This window comes from Coturnix japonica, chromosome 1 (genome assembly GCF_001577835.2).
Source record: "Coturnix japonica isolate 7356 chromosome 1, Coturnix japonica 2.1, whole genome shotgun sequence".
Taxonomy (NCBI): domain Eukaryota; kingdom Metazoa; phylum Chordata; class Aves; order Galliformes; family Phasianidae; genus Coturnix; species Coturnix japonica.
Genome location: NC_029516.1, coordinates 108292064 through 108304172, shown reverse-complemented (window position 1 = coordinate 108304172; position 12109 = coordinate 108292064). Strand labels below are relative to the sequence as shown.

Below are 12109 nucleotides of genomic sequence, written 5' to 3'. Positions count from 1 at the left end.
ATACAGGTGAACTCCTAATAGTCTGATGGCAGACAGCCTGAACTTCCACTCATGACAGCAGCGCATGAGTGAAACACAAGGCACCTAGAAACCCTGGAAGGCAATGGTAGATAAAGAGTCTAAACATTTGTCACAGATTAAGTGAATCTAATTAAACAAGATAGATGGGACAGTCAGCTTATGACCTGAAAAAGAACACCCTTGTTCAACACAACTATCAATTTGGAAGGCTGTCTGCAACAGGGAAGGAAGTAATACACTCCTGCAGCCACAAAGTAATTGCTGAGATGATTAACAACGTGATCTACCTGATCAATTAATTTTCCTATCTTCTGGTCTTTCACCTATCAAAAAAACCTGCAAATGTATATATATAAACACAAAAGAAACAACATAGTCTCTTGGCTCACATGACAACGAGCATCTGTCTGCCTACTCTGCTTTGCACACATGTATTTCCCAGCAAACTGAGCGCAACATGTGAGTCAGAAGCACTCTAGGAAATGCGTGAGCACTCTTTTGGGGGAGACACTTAAGATGTTACAACTCAGGGCTGAAAATCACAGCATTTCCCATTTGACTACTGGAGATGGCAAGATGCATGACATCACCAAAAAAAAGCCCAAATCTACTGCCAAAAAAAATCAACAGGCCTATTATGCTAATCTGCACCCATATAAATACAAAAGACATTCCTTCTCATACATAGCATCTCCCTCTCTCTGCTCGTGCCCATGCAGATAGGCTGTCAGCTTGATGGGATATCTGATGAGCCTTGAAAGAAAGCCCACGCTAATAGAAGTCCCCTTGCAAAGTGATTAATTGCCATCTGGAGCAACTCCCTGACCCATATGGCTGAATGTCTGCACAAACGCTGGTGTTAACATAAGGGAGGTGCAAGAATTGGCTGCCAGGAAAAAAGAAAACCTGCCCCTTTCAGCAGCAGAGATTCAAGATTGGTTTAGACTGGTAGTGAAAATGCACTTGGTGTAGGTCTTTAGGGCTTGCCTCCTCAGGAGAATTGACTGATTCATCAGTAAACTGTGTAATCACACGCACATCTAAATAAGCTGTGAAGCCTTTGCAGCAAATTGACAGCTATTCTCTGTCTCACGTGGTTTTTCATCTCTCCATTGCCCTTGAAGTCCTAATCTGCCTTGAAGGAAGGAAAATACTGTTTAAAAGGAAAAACGATTATTACCACAAAAAGCCAGTGAGATGCATAAGACTGAAAGCACTTGGAACAGAAAAAACCCTCTTCTGCTAACCAGCAGCAATGGTAGTCTCAAGGGAATAACTTTATAAATCCACAGCACCTTTACCCACTAGGTTCAGCAAAAATTCTGCTGCTTCTATTTTTATTCTAATAGCCTTAGGTCTTTCAGATTCTGGAAATAGATACCAGAGTGCCTGAAAAATCTATACTGTCTTATTAAACTGAACTGACTTAACATGCCTTTATTAAAGTGCCTTTCATCTGGAGTGTCGCATTTCTTTTTTATTCTGTTCACTTTCTGTCCTCATCCTGCAAGACACCCTTGTAACTTTAAGCTTACTAGGCAGAACAGCTGTATGAGATAAATTCATTAATTTGAATTAGCTGATAAAGCAGGTCATAGTGAAAACGCTAGCACTATGTCCATAGGAATAGCATCATCATCACTCTAAAAGATCACTTTTCCTTCTACTGTTGTAATCTAACTACTTTTAAAAGCAAAACTTTCAAATATAATGGTTTTAAATAAAAAGAATGAATTATTTTTCTCTGTGCTGGAAATAGCAGTGTTTGGATGATAAACAAACAGGATTGCAGTTCAGATCTCACTGACATCACTTAGGTAAGTCTAAAGGCCATAGCAAACACTGGGCTTTCCAAGCATGGCCAAGAAGCCAGCAGATCTGGGCCACATTGTGGAAAATCTGGGCAAGCATGTCCAGAGCCAAGGAGACCAGCAAAAGCTGTGGTAGCAGTACATGGCTAGTAGTGTATGTTCTCAGACACACAATGCTGAGGCACTTTAGTGAGATGAAACCAGCAGCACAAGGAAGGCATCAGCTCCTTATTTTATGTGTCTCAGATTTCATGCTGAGAGCACTTGTTTAATGAAGCGTATGTGGAAGAATGAGGGGAATCGATGCCTAGGATTTTTATTTTATTCCATTCTACCCTACTCTCCATTCTGGTAGTTAATCCGCTGTCAATATATTTGAATTCCACTAGTTCCATGGCAGCAAATTATTATAACAGTTCAATAGTAAAGTTATTTCTATGCCTACAGTACTGTTTCTTCAATGCATACAGTTTGCCAAATTTACACAATTGCTTTTTTTCTGGTTTTCATCTATTTCTGTGCACTTTGCATAAAGAAAGTTTGAAGTGCAGTCAAGAGCCTAGCAACTAAGAGGGAGCCACTGAGACACAAGTATTATAGGTGGGGCCTATCTCAGCTTTTCCCAGTGTGAGCAGAGATGTGTTTACAAGCCTAGTTTTCCAGTGCTCCTTAAAAGGCTGTAACCACCTCTGATAAGGAGCATCATGTAACTACAGAATAACAACCAACATCAGAGATTAAATCACTTGACAGCAGAATTCTGAAGCACCATCAACTTAAAGGATGTTCTGAGAAGACACGTGTACCATGCTAAAAATTGATCTACAATGATCAAGGGAAACAGACTGAAACCAAGCTGGCAGTGCTTGACACGTACATTGTCTAACACCATTCCTCACTCAGTACAATCCAAGCTTTGGTAATGATTTAGTGCTCTGGCTAAGATGGAATAATTTAGGCAGACTAAGTAAACCAACAGCAGCACAACACACTGTAGATATTTCTCACATATTCTGCAGTGGAAACTGTGACGTTTTTGTTCCACTACATTCATCAGTGGAGATGAACTAGTAATGACCAGGCTAAAACTGCTGTTTTTGAGGAGATGGTTACGATGCAGCCAGATAACTAGAAAGATTATTAATTAGTGTTATTTTTCTTTGCAAATGGTGGCATTAACTGCAATATCTAAATTCTATAAAGGTGCTTTTCCCTCTAATTGCAAAAGCACTGGACAGAGAAAATACAATACCTTGCATGAGTCGCAGGCACAACTGGTCTTTCTGGCCTTCTTGGAGGCAAGGTACCAGGTCTGTTCACAGGGTTTGCTTTGGGTGGCCGTGGTTTCTTCGGAGGTATTGCAGGAACTGAAGGCTTCTGCAAGTCCAACTGTTTTTGCTCTCTCTCTGATCTTTCTTTATATCAATTATTTCCAGAGAAAAAGAACAAAGGTTATTAAGTGGAATTTATTTGCACTACCACATCTATAACTGAACGGTAACAATTCAAGCGCAGATACATCACATACAACTTTCACTCCCAGTATCCTACTGTGTCCACACCCTATTTCCCTTGACAATACTGCACATTTATTCCCATGACTATTTATATTGTGAAGGTGTCTATGATTCTGAACTATGTACTAGAGATGGGCTAAGCAGAGCACCAGCACGCAGCGTAAAGCTTCCCATGCTCACCCATACTGCCAAACTAAATAATTCCTGCCACTCCCCAGCATTTCAGAAATGTAGGCATGATTCCTACTGCCTTTTCTCAACGTTTAGAAAAGTTACAGATATTTATGCCCCCAGGACAGCAATATATTTGAACCTCTACCATTTTGACAGTTGGCTTTGTTAACCCAAAATGGAAAGCAAAGGGATTTTCTCCTAAGATAACCACAAGAAATAACGCATACAACCAGAAGTGAAGCTATGCAGATATAAGTGCTAAAACATCTGTCAGATTGCTAAGAATATTTATACAGAAACAGCTCTTGGTGCAAAGTCTGGATGTTCTGGCACTAAATTATAACTGCACGTTATACAGTTAGTCATGCTCATACACGTGCCTGTTAAAAGACTGCAAATTCAAACACTTTGAAGTTAAGAAACCCATAATTAAACCTGTCTGTACAATCTAACAGTCCACTTAAACATATGAAATGACACCATCTTGATTAGATGATCAATATAACTATTTTCTCAGACTACTCAGAACACACCATGAATTTACACTGCAACTATAAAAGGCTTCATTCCCTTGTCACTGCTCTGTGTGGTACTATCCCTCGTTTCTTGCAGTGTTCTAAACCTGGCTTTGAAGACTTTTTGTCTTATTTCTTCATAGGCTCCCCTATGACATTTGTGGCTCTGATAACAGAGTGATTCATAAGCGTTAATGACTACATCTTTGCAACTCCTCTCTGTGATGCATAAAAGAAGGGTTGATGGTTTTCAACTAGAAAACCAATGCACACAGAAGTTAAGAAAAAGAATATGCACTGATATGAGGTATCATGCTTTATCTGGGTTTTACTGAGCACGTAGCTTTAGAAAGTACTATTTTTACTGAGGGCATATCTCCCTTGGACTTCAGCTAATGCTGCAATCACTTAACACCTTCGGATTGGTGCAACTGAAAACACTGAATTTAGCTCAGAAATAACGGTGTGATCCTTTCCAAAATGAATATAATCAGAGGTCTATCAGGGTGGGAAAGAAACAACCTAACAATATACTTAATGAAAACTATCTATTGAGGGGTTAGGAAACAAGGGTGTGCACCACCCTCAATAGCCCTGTGGAAGGTAAGCAGCAGGGTACATTTCATACCTTTTTCTTCTGTCCGATTAGGGAGACACTCTGGCCTTTCAGGAGGCACCTTTTTGACTTCTTGTTTTCGATCTGTGGTACCTGTCAAAGAATGGAGAACATACAATCCTGACCAAGCCAACAAGCCATCGCAAAAGGTCACACAAGACACAATTTTGCAATTTCAAAGGCTTTTTACAAACTCCTACTTTGAAAATTTCTTGCTAAAACTGACCATAAAACTAATTTCAAGTATTTGCTTACACCATCAAGGACACAATCACAGATTTTTAAATGTGAAGAGATTTTGTAGTCTTTCAATTTTGTTGATATACTTAAGCCAAGTGCAATTAAACAGAGAGGACAATCATTAGGATTAAACCAATTCATTGGGAATTTCTGCTAAGAAGATGCTTAACACGGATATAAAGTTTTATCTTACATTAAGTTACAAAAAGCCTATTCTATGGTACCTCCAACACCAGTTGCTTACTTCCACACGTTAAAAGAATGGGAATACAGTACCAACAGCATTCTGCTTGACTACTTTGTGTGACAGCTTTTGGCCTAGAGGTGTAAGCCTCTGCCTTTTTCTGCCTCTGTGTTAGAGACCCTGACACGCTGCCTTCTGTTGCTATAAGGAGCATGAGAACTAGTGGCAGCAACAACGGGAAGACTTTGCAAAAATTTCCTGGCATGTGCAAGATGCAATCTTCCAGTCCCCATATTACAAGAAATATTTTATTGGGTATTGGCTTCATGGCGTTGGCTAACCACTAGGTGCTAATACCACTTCAACTTAGCAGTGATGAAAAGCGCTTTAGGTAACACTCTTAGTATTTCAATAAAAATAGCAGTAATGACATCCAAGAAAAGTAGAGGAGGCAGGGCAGAGAACACAAGGCGTTTTTTTTTGCCTCGGTCTATTCAGCTCTATGTAGTTCTCAAGTAAATTTACATTTTCCGAATGTGCAGTCACAATTCTCTGCTGCAGATGGTTCCTAGAAATCAGCACTCAGTGCAAATTGCAATCAGTGGTGATTATCGGCCATTGTTTCTTTATATAACTGCGCTGTTGGATGGGCAACACTTGGATAACCTATCACATCAAAAACACAAAATAATACTGATTTGCCATAGAACTACATCGCTCCTGAGAGGAAGAACTCTCGATAGAAACCAACTCAAGCATTTCCAAGCAAGGTTTATGCTAAGCACAAGTCATCTTCCTGATAATCTTATACATAGTAGTGGGTTCAAGGAGAAAAATATCACAGGCCCAAGTTGTTAATTACAGTAAGATTAATGATCATCATCAATGCACAGAAGGACAATCTCTGCTAGTATCTAAAACAATGCTCCCTGCTTGGGTTGTGACCCTGTTTTAAAAAGCTCCTAAGCTCCATGACCCTGACTAAGCTGCCCAGAGATCGTTACCTAAAGGAAAGTCTAGAAAACTTCACACAAGTTCCCAGGGACACCTTGTTTTGTTAATTATCTCAACACAGATAGCCCTGGCATTCTACTGCTGAGCCAAACTTGGAAATACAGCTAAACTTTTAGCCATATCATAGTACAAATTATATATTTCCTTTATACTTGTACTACAAAGACCAGTTCTATATCTCTTCAATAGTTTTATCCTCTGTGCCAGAATATGCTTCTATTTCCTTATTTAGAACGCAACTGACAGTTCTCAATTTATTCATCATATTATGACTGCTTAACCATGCAGAAACCTTAGTGGAAATTATCAACAGGAAAACATGATGTGAGGATGTGGTAAAACACTGTATCATCTTGGTAAGGTGATTATCTGATAAAGTGATAGCAGAAGATGATTTCCACCTCTAAATACACATCGGAAGAAAGCCATGTGCATAATCTGTTAGGACTAGTTAAAGGCAGGGTATGAAAACAAAGAACAGCAGCAGCCTTGGTTACTCTCTCCATTTTTACTTCTGAAAACAGGCACATTATGGTAATGTGGCTAATGTGTTGGATGTAAAAATGTAAAAGCAGGTCCAAATACTCAAAATAAGCAAATGTCAAACTTAATATTAAGTGAAATACTAATTTTAAGTTATACTGTGAGGAAGTTTTTCACTCAGTGGGTGGTGACACACTGGAACAGGTTGCCCAAGGAGGCTGTGGATTCCCCATCCCTGGAGGCATTCAAGGCCAGGCTGGATGTGGCTCTGGGCAGCCTGGGCTGGTGGTTGGTGACCCTGCACAAAGCAGGGGGGTTGAAACTATGTGTTCATTGTGGCCCTTTTCAACCCAGGTCATTCTGAGATTCTGTGATTGATTCTATGATTTAAATGAATAAGTTTGTACATGTACAATAAATTTGAAGTATTACTTCCCAATTTTACATCAAAGAAATGAGACAAGAAAAGAGCATAAATTGAAATAAATGTAACTGTTCTTGTAGCTCTTCCAAAACATGCACCAGGCTGTAACCTCCTCGCACATCTTTAATATGTAGACACCACTAGATGGCAAAGTTACACTGCTCTCCCTCGACACATTTGGATCAAAGATCTTCAAACCAAATATGCTTTTTGGTGACTCCAGACAGCGTGAACAACAAACCACAGTCATCAATATGCAAACCAAATATTTATTGCCCTGATTCTCTAGTCAAAGAACAGCATGACAGAATTAAATCATTTAAATTATAACCTATAGATTCTTGGCAAATTATACTCTGGAGTAACTTGTTTATTCTATTAATGGATCAAGGCTGTAGGAGAGAGAAATTTACTTTTGAAAGCACTGAGAGTGGGAACAGACCACTGTGACAGCAAATAAAATCCGCTGTGCTTGTTTTGTTTGTTCTAACATACACCAACAGTGGGCAAAGTGGCGGAACCACTGCAGAACTCTACGGAATTGGGGTTAAGGGATTAGGGGATTCCAGCCATAGTTATGCTTCCACCACAAGTCCAACACCGCTGCAAACTCTGAGAGTGCCTCATGCCCCGTGATTTGTGATTTAACATGAATGGAATAGGAATGCAGTTTCTGAGGTCAGAGTTGTCAAGTGTGCAGATATTTCAACTGTTTCTGAGCTCCACAGAAAAAAATAAACCATGTAGATTTTTGTATTGAGAGGTTATTTTAAAACTGCAAATAAATATAGTTCAGCTCTCAATATTTAGACACAATTCAGTCTACCATAGTTCAAAAACAGCTTTACTAACACTCATACGTGTGGAAAACATAACCAGCACCTTCATACATTTGCAACACAATTATCTACGTAGCCAGATTCAAGACAATTCCCTTCACTTTTATGTTTATCGAGTATTATAAAACAAGAATCCAACTACAGCATAGAACCTGGAGACAGACAGCAGGCTCCAGCATTCATGCAGATCTGCAATACCAAGATTGCAACTTTGATGGGATCACTGAATTACAGACAGATTCTCTAACACTGTCTTACGTATGGAAAAAGTCTCCCCAGAATAGACAGATCTATAGGCAGAGGAGAAGATGGTTTCCTGCTGCACGCAGTATTAGGCTCCAACATTTTTTGTCTCTCCTGCAGACAAGCACACAGAATTTCTAATGACTGAAATATCATGCTTGCTAACAATTAACAAGGGACAAAATACATTATTTTTAAATGGTGCAGATGGTTGCCTGCGACACATTTAAAAAGCACACCACAGTCTTTTGGGGTTACCTCATCCCTTTGCAATCTGATTCGGATTATTAGTCGCTGTCTGTACACTTCCTGCATATCAATTTTGATTCAGATGAATTCTTTCTCAATTTGAATACACTGACTTAGATTGAGATGTCCTCACTGGCATGTGCTGCACAGAATCAGCTGTAACTTACCTAATCCTTGCTTGACAACAGGAGCTGATGGAGGTGGTGGTTTCTTCGGTCTCTGAAATTTAGTAACAGAAGAAGTTACTTCAAAATGCCTGTGAATCTCATTCGCTCAAAGGCTGGATATAATCATACACTTCCTATCATTAAGACTCACAAGACTTGAGAACAGAGACCTGTCACAGACTTCCCTGAAATGACTTCATAAAATGAACTTTAAGACAGAAAATATCCATAACAAATGAAATAGCATCTTTCTGCTTTGGCAGTTGAAATATCCTGCTGAAGGGAAAAAAACAGCTGTTTACGCTCCAGATCAGAGAAAAGTATGAACTTCAGTTTACTGAAGAAACCTATACCTGAGCTCACTACCTGAAACACCATCTGCATTCACTTTTTCTCCTCACTCAGTTTCTTTATCCAGTTGGTTTATTCTCTCCCCTCTCTGTGTTCCCACTCAAGTTGTTTTGTTTTCTCCCTGTCCAACCAGTCCCAGCTTCCTTTCTGTGGTTTCACTTTTAGTCTGTTTCCATCACCTTCTTGGTTATCTTATCCAGCCACAGAGCCCTGCAATTCCTCCTTGCTTCTCCATGTTTCCTGAGCTGTTTCAGTGCTCCTTCACACTATCTCCCTCTCTGATGTTTGCCTGCCTTTTCAAAACAATACATTTCCCTCACCAGCTTCCAGCTGAAGCAACTTTGTCTACTGAGCCATTTTATCTGCTCTGCGGTATATCAACATGATTATTTTAGTTTCAATTAGGAGTGAGCTTTGCAGGGAAACTTCCCGTTTCTTCTGACTGTACTTTGGTTCTCCTCAGAGATGAATTTCAGGGAGCATGACGTAGAATCTTTTCAGGTGAGAACTACCCCAAAGAGATGCTAAAGGTGATCACCTCAAGTATTCCAACCACTGACATTCGGACAGTCAGTGGGACCAGACCTAACTAGTCTGGAATAAAACAGCAAAGTAGTGTTGAATCCTTAGAACCAGCCACTTCTCTTCACCATCATTATGAGCCAGCCCTCCCATCGGTGGAGGCTGGGACTGGGCAGCAAACACTGGGAGAAATGGCCACATGGGAAAAAGGAATGGAATGGAAAACTGGAAATGTGGAGATGGTGAAAGATCCCAGGCTTTTGTTCAACAAGCAGAACTACTGCAACACATACTGTTTCAGACTGTGGGATGGAATCCAAGGTTCCTGGATCATATCAGAAAATACCTGGCAAAACCACTGGAAAAGCATCCATTTCCTTCAATTTTAACACTGATTCAAGCAAAGAACGGCAGTCTATAGTTCTAACAGACACACAGACCGGTCTGAGCCATTTCTAAAATCAACAAAATTTCATTCTCCATTTTTAAAGAAAAATCCAGCTGCAATTTCTAAGTGCCTGAATATGTGCGAACACCACAATCTATAATATAAAGAGTAAAAAAGATATACACTGTATTGGTTTAGAAACACTGAATAAGTTTAATGACCAGAAAGAATGGATAAGAATGAAGATTTTCTTCTTCTAAAGTACAATTTGAATGCTCACTGTGTCTTAAGGTTTATAATTTCTGCCTCTTTTGAAAATCGCTTTTTTATTACTAGGCCTAAAGCCAGGATATACACCTCTGATATTGCATATTAAGCTCCAGCAGTTTTTGCTGCTCTTCTACCTTCATTTTCAATAATTATTGTGTTAGCTTCTGTGAGTTGTTTAATAGTTCTTCTATTAAGCTTTCCAAGTTATTTAATTATTGCCTCTGGCATCCAATTTTATTGCCAAAGATTGAAGCTGAGTGTCAGTAAGTCTTGGTTTTATCACAGGAGGCTTATATTGTCACTGCAAAACACTCATCAAAAGTCTAACTGCAAGCTCATAGTATAACACTGGCGACCAAAAGAGTTCCTAAAAATGGAATGGACTTTTGAGGGAAATAATCCATTACTTCATTGCAGAGAGATGCAAGATTTCTAAGCATTGATTGGCAAATAATAACCATCTCTGTCAAAGAACTAGAAGCCGAAAAAGCTGTTCTGCAGATTTTATACTTCCTTTCAAATAATTCTGAGAGAGTAAAGTAACACGTCTTGGAGATACCCAAAGCTCACTACTATCTTTCAGACCTCACAGCTAAAGTTTCAACCCCTTCATTCTCGAAGAGTGCATGACTGCTGGCAAAACAGGATGTTCTACCACATAAAGATAAAAATTAATAATTCCGATCGTCACTGCATCACTTATCTTGACAAACTGCACTGGGATCACCAGTTGTTCCCAAACTCAGGACACAGAGCAGAGGGTTGTCAGGACAATGAAGGACTGACAGACTGGACAGGTCAATCATACACATGCTCTTTACTGATGTTTTGTAACTCAGAAATTTGTTTCCTTCCTAATTTTTTTCTTTTACTTACTGACAAGTATATTTTTGTCTAAATCATGCATCTACAACAACATTTCAGTTCTATTTTAACTCTGCTTTCTACAGTGAAACTGAAAGAACATACTGCTTACCTCTTTTTCAAAATCGGAAGGAAGAAGCTTGACAAAGTTATCTGGAAACACTCCTCGTCGGCCATTCAGTTCTCCTTCCCACCAACCCACATCAATACAGTCCTACAGGACAGTAAAATAACATGAACATCACAATGAATGTGCTTCTATGCTGAACAGATTCTTGTGCTGAAGTGCTCTTTTGCATAACGCCCTGCCTTTTTGCTGGGACATAACAATTTACTGGAGTGCCAGGTTAACGCGGTAATTTACCAGATAAAAACTTCAGTAATTGCCCTGCATTGTATGACCATATGGAACAGCTAGGAAAGAACAATAAGCATGCTGTAAAAGCTCATGAGCTTGCCTGTGTCTAAAGCAAAATGCTATTTCAGCACTTGATCTGTTAGAAAAGCAAGCATTTTGAACATGCATGATATTACTTCGTTCTGACTTCATTTAAGAGAAAGACAATAACTTAATTAAGCATCAGACATCCCTAGAGGTAATAAAGCTCATTCATTTGCCACACTTTCATGGAAACCTTGACACATAAGAATTACTTCTGGAATTACAAACTTTGATCACAGCCCAATTAAGAAGGCATTAAACACCTGATCACTGTAGAGAGTCACCTTTTACCACAGCATTTTTTTCAGCAACAATGCAGTGTGAGTAGCAAAATAATTTGCTGCTAAACATTCATAATTAAAAAATAAAAAGAACTCCTATATCAGTAATTTTAAGTGATGAAAAATCACAGAATCATAGAATTACTCATGTTGGAAAAGACCTCAAAGATCATCAAGTCCAACCACAGCCTAACCTAACCATAGTACCCTAACTCTAACAACCCTCTGCTAAATCACATCCCTGAGCACCACATCCAAATTGCTCTTAAGCACATCCAGGGACGGTGACTCGACCATCCCCCTAGGGAGCCTATTCCAGTGTTTAACTACCCTCTCTGTAAAGAAGTCTTTCCTAAAGTCCAACCTAATCTTACCCTGGCGCAACTTGAGGCCATTTCCCCTCGTCCTGTCACCTGTCACCAGTGAGAAGTGACCAACCCCACTCTTGCTGTAAGCACCCTTCAAATAGTGGAAGAGAGCGATAATGTCTCCCC

The 12109-nt window shown here is 39.5% G+C and overlaps 1 protein-coding gene across 6 annotated transcripts in view; it reads right to left on the bottom strand.

The window, feature by feature from the left end:
- The window catches only part of SH3KBP1 (SH3 domain containing kinase binding protein 1), a 205140-nt gene that overhangs the window by 17405 nt on the left and 175626 nt on the right, over positions 1 to 12109 (bottom strand). For all 6 annotated transcript variants that reach the window (XR_001559681.2, XM_015886352.2, XM_015886329.2 and 3 more), the window contains 4 exons: positions 11005 to 11106; positions 8498 to 8549; positions 4667 to 4747; positions 3085 to 3247 (listed from right to left, as the gene is read on the bottom strand). Coding sequence is in view for 5 of the 6 variants with exons in the window: in XM_015886352.2 (XP_015741838.1) it covers positions 3085 to 3247; positions 4667 to 4747; positions 8498 to 8549; positions 11005 to 11106 (398 nt within the window). In the remaining variant the exon portion in view is untranslated. The remainder of the gene's footprint in view (positions 1 to 3084; positions 3248 to 4666; positions 4748 to 8497; positions 8550 to 11004; positions 11107 to 12109) is intronic.